We start from the raw sequence: 19,012 nt of genomic DNA, 5'->3' as shown, positions 1-19,012 counted from the left end.
ATATATGAACAAAAAGTCAATGCCGTTTTTCACTTTTTCAGTGTCCTAACGCTAACTTCACCTGAAGGACTGAAAACAAAAAGTCACACGCACACGGAGAGAGGCACTGAGAGAGAGAGAGAGAGAGAGAGAGAACTCTCACTCTTCTTCTTCCTCCTCCCGGCGAGAGAGAAGTCATGAGCCTCTTCGGTCTCGGCAGGTAATAGCCCTCTGTTCCTTGCCCTAAATCATGGTTTTTCGCCTCGCTCCGATTGGCTCATGTTGTCTTCTCCATTCGAACTCGCCATTTCCTTTGTGCGCTTGATCCCCTGCTCTTCGTCCTCGTCTTGCATTGAATGATCCGTCTCCCGATCTTCCAGCGATGAGCTTTATCATCAGATCCGCTGTTTCAGCTAATTTTCACTTAAATTACCGTTGATTCGAGTGGCTGTTCTGATCATCAGATGCTCGGCAGTCTATTCAGTTGCTTCGAATTGAATTGAACTCCGCTTGCATACGCGAAATCTATATCAATGTAGCTAATTATCACTGTTAGGCTCTCTAGAAAGGATCAATCAGCTGGTGGTTTCTGTAATAAGATTCTTTTGATGTGGATGCTCATCTTGTCCATGACTCCTGCTATAGGCTACTGTAGATGTTTTATGGGGCCACCGTGCCTGTTAGCAAGTCCATGGCTGAAAGACGGACACGCAGGCGTTCTGTGATAGCTCTTACTAAGCAGAGTCACTTAAATCTTAAATTTTGGTGGAAAATAAAAGAAAGAAAAGAAAAACATAATACTTGTCATCGATAATAAGCATTGTCTACTGATAATTTGGCATATTGTTGTGCTCGCGTGACTTCTGGCTCCCTATCCTTTGTCCATATAAAGCGAATTAGAAGAGTTCTCTAGCTGTTCATTTCTAGAAATGACATTTTGCTGACATATATAAGCCAAAAAAGTTAAAGTTTTATGGTGTGGAGTTCATTGATTTCCTTCAAAGATAGTAGTGGATCTCTGCATTGAAGTACTGAAGACACTGGTAGCAGCAGAAATAAATTTTCCGCAATTTCAGGGAGTTCTAGATTATTATGACTTTCCTTCAAGCTGTATGACTGTATCGTGGTTACCAATTAAACTCGGCAATTGGCATTTACTTTGGAGAAGTTCTGTTTATGAGCCTCTTAGGAATTTGTACATCATTTGAATTTGGTAGGGGATTTCCTAAATAGAGGGAGGTGCTAATTATTGAATTTTGCTTGCATGAGATGTTATAGTAAGAAACATGTCCCCGCTTGATAGGCTCTCTCTCATTCTCGCGTGCGCACGCGCGCTCATAAGATATCTCATCCATGGAAAGTGTGTGAACTATCATGCATAAACATTTTGTACATCTGTAAAAGCTCTAGTAGTAGCCAAGAAATCCGTTAAAATCAAGAAGACTCAGGAAAATAGAGAAAATCTAAAGGCTGCTATTTGCAAATAAATGTACGGGGGTCCATACCTCTGGATTTCAGGCCTTTTCATGCTTTACTCCACAAAGTATAGAGAGAAGACACAAAGTAATTCTTTTTCCAACATGCTCATGCATTTATTTTCTGCTGGCCTTAGCTTGCTTTCTGTGGTTCTTGCTATTGTTCTTTATTGGTGAAAGCTAAGTAGGCATATACAAATGCTCACAGGACTATTATTAATCCGTGGAATCATCTCTTCATATTAATGCATAACTAAGGTAAATGAGAAACGGAATGAGCAAGATGCTGCTACATGGCACTCTAGTTGCTGCCTAGTACCCCCATTAACAGCTCGGACTTTTAGGAATAATAATTGATTTTAGTGCGTATGGTTTGTCAAGGTACCCTACCTTCTCTGATCCATTCAACCAATGCAATGTCTTTTCCTATAGATGTACACTGCAATATGCCCCTGAACTCCTTCTAAATCTTTTTTTAGGTTAATTGAATATTCTGTTTCATTTACTTTATAAAATGGAAATCTATTCTCGAATGTCCGGCTGTATATTCTTTATAATTATTAGGGTGTCCATAAGGGTTTGTGATTTTTGTAATAGTAATGTTTAGTTTTGGTTTCTCACCATTGATTCTCTTTGTATAGTTTGTATATGGTAGCTTTGGGAATTCCATATAGATTATGACTTGAATTAAATCAATTCTTTTTCAAATCTGCGCCTTCAGAGAATCATATTATGGAGGCTCAAAATTTGGAAATTTTTTTTACTTTTATTTTAATTTTTTCGGGATTAGAGTTTAGCAAAAATATAAATGGAAACATGTACATAAACGACAAATATTTACATGGAGAAATACAATCTTGCTGACTAGGGAATGGTATTGCTTCCTATTAATGTATTTAGACTATGCATGACATATCTTCTTGCGCGATTAAGAATGCATTCAAAATGGATAGAAATCTTGGCTTATCATGTTTTCTACTCCTTTGATATGATTTTGAGAATGTATATTTGAGCATCTCTTCGCACCTCTGGCCTTTACATTGTCTATATGTCTACATCCAGTGTTTCTCTTGTTTTTCAGTTTTGTTTTTGTTTTTCTTTAATGTTGTGGAAGATGTTAGCTGCTTGGAGTAGGTAGGGCCATTTGTTATACATAATTCAATTCAATTCAATGTCGTAGATGATTTATGGAAATAGTTTTGAATGCTGAGTAGTCGCACTATAGAAAGTTGATATGGTTATCAAATGGGAAATAGATAGATTAAATGTGCTACTTCACTGATATATCTGGATCTATGTGCTCTTACGACCAATGGTAAAACATATGAAGCTTCTATATATGGTAGAAAGTTTTTCTCAGTGAGGAAGTATGATATTGAATTCTCTTAAGTGGACTGAGAGTTATTGAAAGTTTCGAATAGGAAAATATGATGAAATCTACTTATCGAAAAAAAAAAGAACAATGATGGAAAAGATTGTCTTAAAAAATGGGGAAAAAAAACAGAAGCTACTCTGGGATTTGACTTTGCATTAGCAGATGTTTTCTGATGATGAAGTGAATATGGAGTGGCAGTAGATGTTTCTGGTTGGATAATAAATTGAAGTAAAATTCTAAATCTGGGTGAATAAATGCTTGCAGAATCATTTAACGGATTGTAGCTCTTGAAGAGTAAAGGGAAGTGAGAGAGATGCTGAGCATACTGGTGTATAACAAGCAAGTTTTAGACTTATTCTCAAATGCTGTTGGTAGTTTATCAAATGATCAATGCTCGAGAGGGTTGATATAATAAAGCTTTAACAGCAACTAAAGCTTGTTTGTTGGTCAACACGATGTTCTATTTTTAAATTTAGGATTTTCTGAAAATATCACTTTCCAAAAAAGTTGAACTTACTGATAACTGCTTTGACATTATAGTTGTGATAAACACACATGAGCATCTCTTCCTAAAACTACTATTTACAATTAAATTAAGCTAGAACCATGTATTGGTGGATGTTTAGCATATGCATATAAAATCTGATGACTTGATCTTGAAGTTGCATTATCTACAGATCTTTTGTTAGATTTTTGACTGGTATCAGTTATTTGGATATTTTTGAATCTCACCACTCTGTTTCTGTGTATTTCTTGCAAATTGTAATGCCAAACAGAAACCAAAGGACATTTCGCCCCAAAAAGAGTGCACCATCAGGGAGTAAGGTCAGTTTGATTTATCGTGAATGCATAATTATGAGTAAATTATGTGTGGTCTTTATGTTTTATCTAGAAATACATGTTCTTCTTTTAGAGAAATTACACTGATCGCTTCCAGAAAAACAAAAAAAGGGGGGGGGGGGGGGGGGGGGGGGGGGGGGGGGGGGGGGGGGGGGGGAGTACCCTAATCGATTTTGTACTCTTGAGCTTTGAATGTTGCTGTCATTTAGTGGCACGGATATGTACTGACAATTTTTTAAAGTCATTATGAACAAGGAGTTGTCACAGTGGAATGCATCTGTGGTCTCATTCCCAATGTCCAAAGTACAAAGTTTTTTGAAACTTTAACTCCTATAGGCCTATGGGGATGGCCTATTTTGTCACTTGGCTATTTCATGGTACCACGCACTTGTTGTGGCTATCCTTGGGTGGCTTCAGCTCTAGGGTTGTACTCACTCACGAGTGACTCCATTTTCCTTATAGGAAGAAAAAGAAAAAGGAAATTTTAAGTGATGGCACAATACTTCTGACTCATCATTTAAAACAATTTCCACTAAAGCTACTCTCACTATAATTCTGATTCTATTATGTTCTCACTGGATTTGTTCCCTCATATTGCATGTGTGTACATTTAGCTAAAACATGAAATGGCTTGAAAGCTAATTGCTTCAGTTAGTCAAGGGGTTTCAGGGGGAGAACAGTGCAATATTTGTAAAGTTGGGGGCATACATGAAATATAATCCAGTGATGGATCCCGAGTTTTTTTTCCCCAGTCACTTTTAACAATTTAATTCTAAGACAATATTAGTAGTAGGTTTACACACTATTTGCTGGAAACCATGGAGAGACCATTAAGCAATATCGCTATGATATTGTGTATAGACAAAAATGTTTTATGAGAGCCAATCTGCATTATACCAAAAAAGAACATACCCTTGAACATACTGATTTATCTAGCTGGGACTACTCAACGTCAAAAAAGTGTGCTACTTAATGAAGTAATAATTGCACAAAACTTCAATAAAAAGGAGATTATATTTCTTCTAAATTCTTTACCAACCAGCAAGGGTTGGTGTTGTAGGCTCTAGCTAAATTGCATGTATTAATTTTATTTTAAAGTGCACAAATGAGGAGCCTGTAGTTGCACACTGAAAAATTTCTGAAGCTTTTCAACTTACATGCCTGTAATAATTCCTCTGAGGGATTATGTGTACTGGGCATATTTGCAGGAGTAAAGTGTAGTTCATGTGAATATAATCCACAAGAGAGGCAAGTGAATCACTTAAAACCAAAACATAAATAATAGAAGAGAAGAAGTCTCTCTTATTCAACAGCAGCCTTCACGAGGTTCTCGTTTGCCCATTAAAAATGAGAATGTTTTAAAAAAATACCCTTGGCAGCTTTTAATATTACAGCTAGAAATGGGAGCTGTCAGTGGGACTTCTGGACTCTATACGTGGTAGGATTTAATGTCTTGGTATGAAACCGTCGCCGACACAATAGTGACCGTTGTCTGTCCCTTCCTTTTTAGGATTAAGACTTATCCTGTTGTATAAATAGTTGCGTCCCTTTGCATTTTCCAATACTTTCTTTTGCATTTTCTGAGTTTACAATGATGCAGGGGGCCCAGCTTAGAAAGCACATTGATGCAACTCTAGGGAGTGGAAACCTCCGGGAGGCTGTAAGACTTCCTCCTGGTGAAGATCTGAACGAGTGGCTTGCTGTCAACAGTATGTCTCTCTCCTTTCTGTTAGAGGTGGCCTCTTTTCTATTATTGTTGATACTGACCTTGAGCTGTCTCTTCTGTGACCATTATATAGCTTTTGGCGCGGCAGAAATTACTCCTCGGATGCACAGTGGTTCTTGACGTGATAGAAACTATGTCATGCTCATAATCTACTTTTTGTCTCTGTACATGGGCTACTCTTTTTTTATGTGTCATGTTTAGCACCCCTGGTGCTCTTTCGCAATGCATTCCCTTTAATAGTTCATAAAGAGTTTATGAGAAATGACAATCCATGTTCTGTTTTTGTCAGTGCTATTGTTTTTTAGTTATTTGCAGGAAACTTCCATATACCTAAAAACTAAATGAGATTTTGTTCTTTTTGAATTTCAGCTGTGGATTTCTTCAACCAGGTTAATCTGCTCTATGGTACCCTTACTGAGTTCTGTACTCATGAGAACTGTCCTACCATGACTGCAGGCCCCAAGTATGATTATCTTCTATGCTTCATTATTTAAACTAGCATGCTATTGGAATAGTCAAGACTATGCATTGTTATTCAGCCAAAAAAAAAGACTATGCATTGTTGTTTTCCTCATGGTGGAAAATTTGTATCAGAGTAGTTTTGATTGGTGACGCAGATATTTACAATCTGTCTATCTATATTAAATAAGTAAAATTTGCTTGAGGACTACATGAGTAATAAATGCAATTAATAAATGCCTTCATTAATCTAAATACTATCAATTTAACAATTGTTCTAAAATTCATTTTTAATAGTATATTAAAAAATAGATGGATTTAAAAAATGATATAAAATTTCTAGTTGAAAGTAATTAATTAAGCAAATATAAGAAATAAAAACTTAAAAGTGTAAAATCATGAATTTCAAAAAACATTATAAAAAATGTACAAGAAAAAATTAATATATCTAAAGTTAAACGGCATATATATAATATATATGGGCATTACATTGGCAATAAATAAATATGTAATACATATTAAATATAATTATTGGCAAAATTTTCACTATATAAAATAATTTTTATTGAAAATAATTAAATGAACCTATAATAGATTTTCAATAGAAATTATTTATGCATGTTAATTTTTACGAAATTATGCTCACGAATAAAATAAAAGTTTAAATTTGACAGTAAAGATATCACAAAATATTATTTTACAAAATTGTCACTAAATTATTTAACGTCAATCTAATTTATTAGAGATTATTATTCAAAATTTGATGTTAATAATTCAAATTTTTTATTGTTCACAAGAAGTTTGTTTATCTTACAAATGTTATTCTACATGGTACAAACCCGTGCAACGCACGGGATGGAAGACTTAAGTCTTCCTTAAATTTGCCTATTGAAAGAAAAATTGATGTACGGATGCTGAGTGAAATTGTCTAAATCTATTTGGGTACTCAATTGTTTAATCAATTGAGAAGCAGGGCTTTACCTTCGCTGTAAGAGAGATACTTATTTCTTCGTAAATTGGAAGTTGGGCGAAAGGTGGAGTCTATTGGCTTGAATCAGGTTACAAGAAATAGTTTTTCTTTTTTTCAAGCTGTATGACAGGAAATTGATGCTGAAACCTTTAAAAAAATAATAATAAAAGATTTTGCGAATTGTTTATTTGACTAAAGATTAGAGAGACCAAAAAAAGAAAAAAGAAAAAAAAGGAACTAGTTTGCACTTTTTCTGCTGGATCATGATGCTTAACAAACTCTTTCTGTGTCTCTGTTCCCTCGTTTACATTGGCAGTTTGATTCTTTAGTGCAATACATACATGCCACTAATCCTCATATCACTCCTGTGCTCATCGTTGTTTCTGGACAAATATCCTGTTACAGGTATGAATATAGGTGGGCAGATGGTGTGCAAATTAAGAAACCTATTGAAGTTTCCGCTCCAAAATATGTTGAATATCTAATGGACTGGATTGAGACTCAGCTTGATGATGAATCCATATTTCCTCAGAAGCTTGGTAATTCTTGCCCTTGCGCTTTTACCATTTCTCTGCTCACAATTCTAAATAATGGCATAAAGGCATGCAGGATAAAAAGAGGAAAATATTACTCCTTGTAAACCTAAAAAATCTGCTAGTGGCGGTGATTTTCCATTGTTGGATAGCGAAGTGTCTGGTCAATTATTACTACCAGAAGTCAGCTCTACTGCTACTTCTAGCTGATGCATCAAGCATTGGAACTGCAGAGGGAACCTTATGCTGATCTAGCATTGGTAGGTGGTTAGCAAATGGTTTTGCATGTAATTGGGTCAACAAATCCCGGTCATTTTGCATCTAAGATATGGATCCCTTGCAAAGGACATAGTTCCAATTGAATTCTTGACTATTTATATATATAATATATATTTTGGATCAAAGATCCAGCAGTGCTCTTATTCGAATAACCTGTCAGGATAAGTCATACAAGAGCCTGAGAGCTATAGGCCAAAACCCAATTGGGAATTAGAGCACGCTGGCCCGAAGCAAAAGGCAAGCAGGCCCAACTCATAGAAAATCAGCCAACTTTAACAGTTAACACCAAATACAAGAACACAAACAGATCAGTACAAGATGCCTCATGCCAAGAGTAGACTTCTCTGTGAAGCCTTTGTTATCTTCTGCTGCAATCTATTGATTCCTAACATCCTATCACGAACCGTCTTGTGAATTGCAGTCCATGTTCTCTCCTTGGAGGGATCTTCATTACAAAATACTTTATAGTTCCTGTCTCTCCAAACAAAGTAGATGAGCGCATGCCACAGGAGCTTGAGCATAATAGTGTCAATAGCTTTTCCTTTAAGATGAGCCACTGCCCAATTCAGTTCTGCTGTCCAGCCTCCAATCTCTCTTTCCAGTCCACACTTGTGCAGGATACTGAACCACTGTTCTTTGAAATAAGGACAGGAAAAAAATAAATGTTCCCTGCTCTTATTCTCTTTTCCACACAATTTGCATAAAGGATCTGCTGAATGGTTCCAGCGGATGATCCTGTCCATAGTACTAAGTCTGTTGATGACAAGCCCAGCTAGTAAAACTGTGTCCGGGTCTACAGAAACTGAACCAAACCAGCTTATACCTGCAAACCCTTCCTGCTCTCCTTCTCTGCCTGTTCCAAGTACTAGAGATAGAAAAGCTCCCATTCTTCCCTGCCTTCCCATATAACCATATAATCTCTGTCAGGAACAAGGTTAACTTCCCTTAGAATCTGCTGCAATTCTCTTCTTCTATCCTCCCTGCAAGCTCTAGAGATCCAATCTGACCTACTGAGAGCTGAAGCAACACAAGCATTCACTGAAATCCCTGTAAAGACTACCTTCTCCTATTAGAGGGCTCTTCTCATTCCACTTATCAAACCAGAAATAAGTCGATTTCTAGTTACCTATTCTGTGCTTGACGAGTGGATAGGCATAGGCTCTGATCTTCAAAAGCTTTCTCCAAGCATAGGAGCAATCATTTGGAATTGCAAGACTCCAGAAACTCCTCCCTTTAAGAATATATGCCTGCCGCCAAGCTATCCATAAGGAACCTGCTCTTTCACAAGCATCCGGATGAGTTTCATATTGCAGGAAAGATTTCAAATATGAAGGCCTTTAAGTCCCAAGCCACCCTCATTCTTTGGAAGGCACACCATATCCCAATTGACCTTTGAACCTCTGCCATCACCATCCTTGCCCTTCCATAGGAAGGCTTTGCATTTCAGTTCTACCATCTTCGCTACCTTCTTAGGGAGAACAAATGCACAGCACCAGAAATTGAGCAAAGAATATATTACAGATTGAACAAGTTGTAAGCTGCCAGCGTACGAAAGCTTATTAACTGCCCAACTTTCAATTCTGCTAGTAGTTTTGTCTATGAGGGGTCTACAATCCTTATCAGTTGAACCTTCCTGCAATTAATGGCACTTATCGAACAGGGAGAGAGCCCCTCCTGAATCCAGTTAAATCCACTTATCAGTCAACATAGCCTTGACAACATGCTCCTACACTCCAGCAAAGAAGACTTAAGTTTTTGCTGGGTTTAACCTGAGGCCAGACATCTTGTAAAACTGCTCAAACACAGACCATACAGCTTGTAAGGAGTCAACATAACCTTTCATAAAGACCATAAGGTCATCAGTAAACCCAAGATGAGTCAGCTGGACCTTTTTACAAAAAAGATGATAAGCTAAATGACCATCAGCAGCAGCTTTATTAAGTAGCTTTGATAGGACTTCAATTGCCATGACAAACAAATATGGAGATAGATCTGCCTACCTCAAGCCTTTGGACCCTTCAAAGTAACCATCCATTGCTCCATTAACACAAATAGAGAACTTTGGTCCCATGATGCATTCAAATACCCAGTTAGTGAAAACCTCTGGGATTCCTATTACTTTAAAGATGTTTCTGAGAAAAGACTGGCTCCCTGAGTCAAATGCCTTCTTCTTTATCTCGGCCTTGACTGCACATCTTGGACTAACACCTCCTCTTGTATCCCTTAACAAGCTCATGAGCAACTAAAATGTTATCTCCAATACTCCTACCAGTTACAAATGCACATTGGTATTGAGAAATGAAATCAGGAAGCGCATACTTAAGTCTATTGGCCAAGACTTTAGTAATGCACTTGTACAGTACATCGCGGCAAGAGATAGGCTTGAATTCAGTCATTTTGGATGGATTAGGAATCTTAGGAACCAAGGTAATGCAGGTACTGTTAACTTCTTTTGATAACTTGCCACTAGTGAAGAACATCTTTATAGCAGCCATGAAATCCTTACCAATTAGAGGCCAAGAAGTTTTGTAGACTGCAATTCAGAGGATTGATCGCCATTGAGAATTTTCCCTTGCACCTCCTTGAGAAGAGCTTCTGCTTCTCGTAGCCTAGAGATATTGCTGAGAGTTGCTCTATTGAATCTCCTCAGATCCTTCCTGACCAATTTAAGCTTACTGCAAAAGATAAACACTGTAAAATTTTCTGTATGTGCTTATATTTTTCGTTTGGCAAATAATTTTTCAATGGGGGTAACGGGGGGTGAAGGCCACAAACCTCAGAGATTGTATTTTGGTCTATAGATGAGGTCTTTTGGTTAGTGTGCAGGTGTTAAATGACATGAAAGAGGTTAAGGTTGAATACATTATGCATTGCACATATAAGTGAAACTAATGAGAAAATTAACTACTGAATAATATTGTTGGTCAAGCTCTAATTCCATAGCTTTTTGAGACTAATTTTTAAGAAGAGGCCAACTATGGCTCCTTCTTTTTTCCAATGAAAAATTCTGTATTACATGTTTTGTTGCTTAATTTCATCATTGCTTTCATGTACTTATGAGATCTCCTTTTGAAAATTCACAGGGGCCCCGTTCCCTCCTAACTTCAAGGAGGTTGTTAAGACAATATTCAAGCGGCTTTTCCGCGTATATGCGCACATCTATCATTCTCATTTTCAGAAGATCGTGAGCCTGAAAGAGGAGGCCCACCTGAACACCTGTTTCAAGCATTTTATCCTGTTCACCTGTGTAAGTGCATCTTTTGATTTGACTATTTACTTTAATTACTGTCTGTACAGGATTGAGTCATCTTAGCTTGTTGCTTCCCTCATATGCAAAAGGTTCTATTACCCCTGTTGTGAGATTCCTGAAACATTTTCTTGGTCTCTTTTGGTATGGATGTTGAAATCGCTTTGCTTGTTAAGAAAACACATAATCTACCCTGAAAACGCATTATTGGACTCGTCAAAAGTAGTGTTGGAAAGATCACTAAAATATAACTATCCTGATAGGATCGATGTAGTGATGATACAAGTGACTAGGCATCGTGAAAAGCCAGGGTGTTTCCGCTTATATAATCATTGGTTGGTGCTATAGAGTGTGTTTGGAGGGAAGAAATATTAACTCACTTTGCATTCTTAGTTTGAAATGATTGGGAAGGAAAGGTAAGTAAAAGCTTAGAATCATATTTGCATTCTTAGTTTGAAATGATTGAGAAGGAAAGGAAGTAAAAGCTTAGAATTATATGACCGGATGCTGTTAAGTGGTCGATAATGTTTGTTAGATTGTTGAATATGAAAAGTACATGATTGGTGTATGAATCTTTGATGCAGGAATTTGGGCTCATAGACAGGAAGGAGCTTGCCCCTCTTCAGGAGCTGATAGATTCTATAATCGTCCCATACTGAATATGGAGCAGCCTGCGCATCCTATGACAGTGAAAGTTAGTCAAGAGGCATATGAAATAATAATAGTCTAAATGGAAAAAAGAAAGAAAGAAAAACTGCCTGTTTAGTAAGTTTCGAATTCCATATTTTCTGTTGCTACCTGTTTGCTAGGTGGACTCTATGTCAGTTCTAAATCCTTTTGGCTCTTAGAAAACTGTTCTGGATCTTATATCGGTGTGCCATTCTGATGGTGTATATTTTGCAAACAACGCTTTGCAAATTGCTTTACAGGGAATGCGCAAAGTTGAAAAGCAATGGCTGCTCTATATTAAGCTTTTGTCCGTGTTCTTTTCACACGCATTCTACTATGTATGATCTTGAGCTTTTAGCTGTTAGAGAAAGAAACGGGTATTCATTATGGAACAAAATGGTGGGTCAAGATGATTCTCTTGATTCACAAATTCGGTTTTTGAAGGTCCAATGATTGGTTAGGATTTCAAGTTTCATAGTTAACCCCTGGCATTGCACATGCCAGACCGGGGACCGGATGGCTACAATCTCTCCAGGTTGAAATTGCTCCAATCTGGCTGTGGCTGGGCCCGGTCTAGAATCTCTGGCGAGCTTGTTTCAGCTGCCCCTGATCCTCAGTGTTACTATTGTATACTGACGCTGATTTGGCTGACCCATTGACCCATCCTCTTCTAGGATTAGTCGTCCATCCCATAATTACATTGAGCCCAACCAGTAGAATCTTCAGATGGAGATGAGGATGACAGCTCAAGCTCGATTAGGAAGGATCACTGGATTCCGAAACAGAACGACCTTCGGCCTGTACCAAGAAGCCCTGCTAATGGATGATTCATTCGGTTGGGTTAAATGTATGCTCATTCGGGACGCAGACTACCTTGGGCGGGAACTATGCACAGGCAGCTCTTTCCCGGCACTTATGGCTGAATCAGTAGACCTGCTCTTGCCATCTCTGCTGATGTGGGTCTTGAGGAATTACAGGTAGAGGACGTTTGCTCTCGTAGTCGGAGTTGCTTTGAGGCTTTTACGGCTTGTTTGATTTCGCAATCTCATTTTAAGATTTTAACTCTAAAACTCTACTCACTACACAATTATTATTTTTTCATTTTTCTTTAATTTTTTTAACCATTTAATTCAATTTTTAATAATAAATTCTCTCAACTATTCATTAATTTTTCCACAATTCAACAATACAATCATTACTTTTTTTTAATTATTTATTAGTTTTTCATTTTTTTTTCATAATTCAACATCACAATTATTACAAATCAATTAAAATCAAAATTCAACTCAACTTAACTCTAAAATCAAACCCACTATTAATATCCATCGCAGTCGGTAGATCTTGATGTAGTTTCCTAGGATATCGGGAATCTACTTCCAAATGTGCGAACTCGAGGGAGTAGCCCGACCATGCTACATTAGTGTGTATCTTTCCGTAATCTACTGAATAAAACTATCATTTGATGGAAAAACAAAAATGGAAAACATAACAACATTTCAGACAGAAGTAAAAACATAGTCTTCTCGGCAAGAATAAATAAATAAATAAAATTTAAAAGACAAGCTTTTACGAAATGTCTTACGCTGCTATCAATCTTCCCTACATCTTCAGCAACACAGAAAGCTGGTGCTAACGTTCTATACATAGTGGAAAGCTAGAAAAAGATCATCTCAACATCCATCCGAGATGCCCGATTTATTACATTATGAGCTCACGACCAATGAATGAAATCATCATCGAAATAACAAAACTAAAATTTACCTTAAAGACGGAAAAGAGAATCAGCTAATTAATCTAACCCTTCCTCTTCCGACATCAGCAAGCTCTGTAGCTCGGAGTGCCCGAACCTCCTCGCTGCGAACCAGTAGAATGCCACTGCCAGAGAGAGGACACCAAGTACTTGCCCGAAAAGCTGAAAGTTAGCAAGGAGCTCTCCGCGGGTCTCGCTCTCGGTTGATCTGCACACAATGTCATTCCCTTTGAGGCGGCAGCCCTCAGGCATCATGGGACCGTAGAGGACGAAGGCAGTCTGGTAGAACCATAAGCCCTGAAGGGCGATTGCTGCCCCACTGCACAGGTCGGCAGGGAAGCTGTCCGGGAGAATGGTGCCGGCCAGGATAGAGGCAATGCAGACGCCAACAAGGAGGACGAGGAGGAGGTGGTAATAGCCTTCAAGGCCCTTGTGGCTCGTTGAGTGGAAGTAGAAGAGAAGGTACTCCGAAGAGAAGGCGGCAGCAGCAATTAGGCACAGGGCTCCTTCCGGCAATGGAAGAAAACTAAAAAGATGAAAAGGAAGGTCTTCATAATTAGGCACCTACGGGCTTGTTTGGTTTCAAAATAAGATTTTAACTTAATTCTACCTACAATAAAACAAAATAATTCATACAAAGTCAAAGAGTGAGACCCATTTATACCACTTTTTTTTTCACAACAAAACAAAATAATTCATACAAAGTCAAATGGTGGATCCCATTTATACCACTCATTTTTCAAAATCTGATTTTAAAATCCTACTTTGAAACCAAACACAGCATAAACAATTTTGAGGAAGAAGTTAGTGCCATCAGTTTATGGACTTATCCAAACAAAGAAGTTTCAAATCAGCAAATAATTAATATTATCTATGCTGCAGGTAACGAAATCATCAAGATGTGCACAAATCCCACAAGATCTATCACGTGAAACCTAAGGTTGAACATTGTTCGTCACCAGAGTTTACTTGTTATCAATCCACCACAGCTGCAGATGAAAATTTTCACATTTTAGATGGAAAAAAGGGTATGCCAAGAACACGAGCAGAAGCTTAAAGGCAGATAAAAACAAGGTCTTCACCCATTTTTGGGTACTTTTTGCCCACACATATTACTGGGTTTGTCAAGTTTTTGAAGAAGTTTGGTTTTAGACACTGAATAGGATGGATTTGATCCCTGCAACAATGAAATCTAAGTAGCATGCCTAAGGGACCAACAAAGAGGCCGTCAAAGGAAAAAAGGTGACGTAAGTGCCAGTATCTAAGGGGCTCTAACTAAGATGATGATCAACTTTGGCACAGATAACGGGCCTACCAAAGCAAGTCCAGGGTTTACTCTGAAACCAGGAACATGAGCATTTGTTAAGGATTGGACTAAAATGATGAGCGATTGTGAGTATACCCCCCTAGGACATTTCACGAATGACGAAAAGAGCTTTCTTCAGAAGAGAATTACATGCACAAATTTTGAGCCAGCAGCTGCTCTTTCTTTACCAATCCTTTGACGGTTCAACAACTGCCACTATGATAGGCATATCAGAGACTATTTTGCATAAAATAGAAACTCTCTGTGAAAGAGATCAATTTGAGTACAGGACTCCCTTAAAGTAAAATATAACCAAAGAGATTGCACATATTAGACTGTCTTAACAAATCTTGAGAATAATGTCGTATCTACTGATATCCATGTAAGTTTTCTTGCTTTCTTAGTCGGGGATTGTGATGGCACGAGGACAGAGAAGGTGGAATTAATGCATGAGAACCAAAACTAGGACTATCCAGAGTTTCAGCCTCCTAAGATTGAAAAACACCGCCTTAGAAAGAGGTAAACAGTTGAAGCAGGACCAGCTGAAGCTTCAGCATTTGTCATAGTTTCTTTTTCCTTGCATGTTGTGTCCTCTCAAAGAGTAACTAACCATCCCAGTAAAGGTTGAATATGCAGAAAGTTCCAAGATGGTAATCTAAATATCTGATCCATCAAGAGAAATTGCTCATCACAGAAAACACAAACGATGATCATTATCACCTGCAATTTCTATTTCCTGATAACAAATTTCTATGAAGAACAAATGCAGAATTTCAAAATGAGATGGAACCACTGATCATAATAACCTCTGTCTTGTCTTGAATTATCAGCTAATTTTTCATATTTCTCCACTCCGATCCCACCAAACATTTTCACTTTGTAACCCCTTCAATTTTGTTCCCTATTTACAAAACTCTTGTTATACCAACTTCAGTATCATAATCTGTTAATCGTGTAACATATGGCAAAAACGTATCAAGGAAAAAGTAATAGCACTGCCCAGCACAACAGAAGTGGCTATCATATTGATGCAGTAAGAACAAGAGAGAGAATTCACGAGCAAGTGATGCAAAATTACGAGAAAAATCAAGATTAAAGTGGACTTCACCGAGAGGTGAGTCACAAAGAACACAAGAAAAAAAATCACAAGCGACCGAATCAAGATCACGAGAAAATCAAGACTAACCTGGTCTTCACCGAGAGCAGAGTCACGGCCCCAAAGATGAAGAACATGAGGAGCATACCCGAGTGCTCAAAATCATTCATGTGACGGGGGTTCAATACCCCATTAACGAATATCGTTAGATGGGGCGAGTAGAGGAGCTCGATACACATATCAATGAAAGCACCGACTGCTATAACATAAAGCTCCAAGTGCTTGAGCTTCCCATTGAACCCTGGCACAGGGTGCCAAACCCGAACCCTGTATGACTTCGGGTTCGAAACGTATCTCACCAGACAACTCCATAAGTGCCACACACCCACCAGAAGGAACAGCGTCCCCGGTAAAGCATGACCCCTGAAAGAGCCCATAATACTAAAATTTCCTTCTCCTCGATCTCTTAATCAGTATTCTTCCAACAATATATTTTTTTGTCCAGCGAAATGGACGGTGAAGCAAATGAACTGTAACCGCGGTAGCCGAACCTCTTACGTTAACCGAACCTAATCAGAAGGGCAACCTCGGAACTTCCTCCTCAATCTGTATCCAGAGGAAGGTTCACCGATGAATGGTAAGTTAATTGACATTGCATAGCAGACTTTCTTGAATATTTAGTCGCTGTTCAATGGACATTTTGAAAAGGGGGGTTCGTTGGGGTTTTCCCGAAATTTCAATGACGTCGGTCCCTTGAATATCTGAGACCACCACGGCTGACTCAATTGTCACTTTATCAGGACATTGCATTTGACATAAAAAGTAAGATTTTTCAGGGAAAATAATTGGAACAGCAAACGTTATTGTCACAGAAGAAAATTTGTATTCATCGGTTAGCCTGAGCAATTAATTAAGGGCCATAACAGGCCAGAAGTAGCAAATCCGTTACCCGGAAAGCTGGAATCTGTGAGGAAAATCATTTCCGATTACGTTGAAGATATAAACAATTATGGGAACAAAGCAACTCCCGGTCCAAGAAAGAACCAAACTTTCAAAGAAATAAAACACCCCACAAATCCAATTGCTCAGACGAAAGAACACGACATTCGAAAAAAAAAAGAAAAAGACAAAAAAAAGAAGAGGAACTGGAGATAATCTACATCTACAGCGACGTAAAGGGCTTGTCAGTTATGGAAGAAGCTAATCATCTGCGCGACGGCCACAGAAGAAAAAAGAAGGGGGCAGGGCGGTTGTGGGCAAAAGTCAACGATGCGAATAGAACAGAGGAGGGATTGGAGAATTCCAATTGGGGGGGGGGGGGTGCTTCAGAAAGTACGGAGGGAACAATGATTGCAGGGAAAAGTACCTTTAACTTAAGAGGAGGAGGAGGAGAGCTGCCCCTAATGATTTCGGCTTTGAGTTCTTCAATCAGTGCATGGATTCTTGCTCAAGGATAGGCAAGCACTGTGCTGCTGTTGCTCCGCTGTCTCTGTGTGTGTGTTTTTTTTAAGGGAGTGCGAGGGGGGTAGCGTAAGAATGAATGATTACGGTCAGAAAAGGCTATTCCATCATATCTTCTTCGGAATCAGAAACCCAGAAGACAACAAAGCCCACGCTGACCCAGAAATCTAATTCATAAATTATTGAAAACACAGAGAGAGAGAGAGAGAGAGAGGGGTGAAAAAAGAAGGGAAGGGAGGTGTCATGATGGCGGTTGTGGGGATTAAGATCTGCCGTCTGCTTCAGTTTTCAACAGAGGAAGGGGTGAGAGAGAGAGAGAGAGAGAGAGAGAGAGAGAGAGAGAGAGAGATGGACGGAAATCTATAACGAATGCGTCATTTTCCATGCTACGTTTTTCGTATTCCATTTGGCTTTTTTGATTTCTAATTTTAACCCTGAGGAAAAAGAAAACTTTATTTTTCGAGTCTTTTCTTCTTTCACTTATATTTTGGCTCATTTTCCGAATTCTTTCCTATTCATCCATCATTATCTGTCTATGTATAATATATGAAAAAGCTAAGAAATGGAGCGTGAGCATTCCATTTGAAAATTCCCAGCTCTTGATCAAATATTGTTAGAAGCTTGAATCAATTCATTCAAATTTGATAACCCTTAACTCCTCGTTAAGGTGTCCTTGAGTTGCTTCATTTGATGTAAATTTGATGTATTTTGACTGAGGTTCATGCATTTGACATATATTGATATTATATTCAATGAATGTTATAAATATGTTTTGATTATTTGTATGTCTTAATATATAATTAAAAAGATTAAAAAATTAAAAGTTTATTCGATAATCGTAAAAAACTTTATTTTTCTAGTCTTTGATTTATAATTTGGCTCATTTTCCGAATTCTTTCCAATTCATCCATCATTATCTATCTATCTATATATATATATATATATATATATAAAGCTAAGAAGTAGAATGTGATCCTTCCCAGCTTTTGATTAAACATCGTTAGTAGCTTGAATAAACCCGTTCGATAATTCTTAGTTCCTAATTAAGGTGTCCTTGAATTGCTTCATTTGATGTGAATTCGATATATCTTGATTGGTGTTCATGCATTTGACATATAAAATTAAAAAATAAGTTTATTCGATAATCGAAAAGAACTACGAGAAGTACGTGATATTGTTCAAGTTCAATGTACTAAATTCTCTATATATACTCGACAAAATTCATTTATGTGTCTCACTATGCTTGTTTCTATACCTCTACACGATATCTGCACTTTTCATAAGCACTTATATCTATTATTATACGATTTACAGTCTCTCTATAAAGTATATTGTTTACTTATATGTCTAGAGTACATATTTATTTATTGTCATCATGATTTTACTTATTTGACTTTTTTTTATTAATATTCATTTATACGTTATATCTAATGATTATCTGTTTTTATATGAAAGAAAAATAAAAAATTACCGCTCAACGCGTGAATATTAACTAGTAATATGTAAAATCTCAAAAGCAGAGGAGAAAGAGCCATGTAATCAAGTTATAAAATCTTCAGCTCCACTTTGAGTTGACCTATCGATTTCAATTCAATAAATTTTATTATATTTTATTTATGTCATATTAGATGCACTTCGATTATTCGTTCATGTAATTGTGTATGATAATACAAGACATGCGCACAACGTTCCATCTTTTTTGTGTCATTTTAAAATATTTGTAGAAATACAAATATTTTTTTAAGATTTTTAATATCTGTATGAGTTATTTGTAATAATTAATAAATGAAAATAAAAGAAATGGTGAGATGAGAGATAAAATGAAGAGATTTATCGTGAGTGGAGAG

The 19,012-nt window shown here is 37.5% G+C and overlaps 2 protein-coding genes across 4 annotated transcripts; one reads left to right on the top strand and one right to left on the bottom strand.

Annotated features, from left to right (window-relative positions):
* Positions 1 to 44: 44 nt before the first annotated feature.
* LOC116210827 (MOB kinase activator-like 1A) lies at positions 45 to 11,862 on the top strand. 3 transcript variants are annotated; one of them, XM_031544901.1, is made up of 8 exons: positions 70 to 199; positions 3,094 to 3,168; positions 3,606 to 3,654; positions 5,270 to 5,378; positions 5,765 to 5,858; positions 7,230 to 7,363; positions 10,720 to 10,883; positions 11,468 to 11,862. In XM_031544901.1, exons 2-8 carry the CDS (start codon positions 3,143 to 3,145, stop codon positions 11,540 to 11,542), a joined length of 651 nt encoding a protein of 216 aa, XP_031400761.1. In that variant the 5' UTR covers positions 70 to 199; positions 3,094 to 3,142; the 3' UTR covers positions 11,543 to 11,862. The 3 variants fall into 3 exon arrangements, with proteins under 3 accessions (XP_031400771.1, XP_031400761.1, XP_031400780.1); XM_031544911.1 differs by lacking the exon at positions 3,094 to 3,168 and having other exon boundaries at positions 45 to 199; XM_031544920.1 differs by lacking the exons at positions 70 to 199; positions 3,094 to 3,168 and having other exon boundaries at positions 3,600 to 3,654; positions 5,270 to 5,404.
* Positions 11,863 to 13,055: 1,193 nt separating this feature from the next.
* LOC116187738 (transmembrane protein 45B) lies at positions 13,056 to 17,476 on the bottom strand. Its single transcript, XM_031516664.1, has 3 exons — positions 17,071 to 17,476; positions 15,795 to 16,310; positions 13,056 to 13,828 (listed from the first exon to the last, which is right to left on the bottom strand). Exons 2-3 carry the CDS (start codon positions 16,139 to 16,141, stop codon positions 13,342 to 13,344), a joined length of 834 nt encoding a protein of 277 aa, XP_031372524.1. The 5' UTR covers positions 16,142 to 16,310; positions 17,071 to 17,476; the 3' UTR covers positions 13,056 to 13,341.
* Between the last annotated feature and the right edge of the window lie 1,536 nt (positions 17,477 to 19,012).

This window comes from Punica granatum, chromosome 1, assembly GCF_007655135.1.
Source record: "Punica granatum isolate Tunisia-2019 chromosome 1, ASM765513v2, whole genome shotgun sequence".
In the NCBI taxonomy this organism is placed as follows: Eukaryota; Viridiplantae; Streptophyta; class Magnoliopsida; order Myrtales; family Lythraceae; genus Punica; species Punica granatum.
The sequence above is the reverse complement of the archived record's forward strand: the minus strand, read 5'-3'. Positions and strand labels throughout refer to the sequence as shown.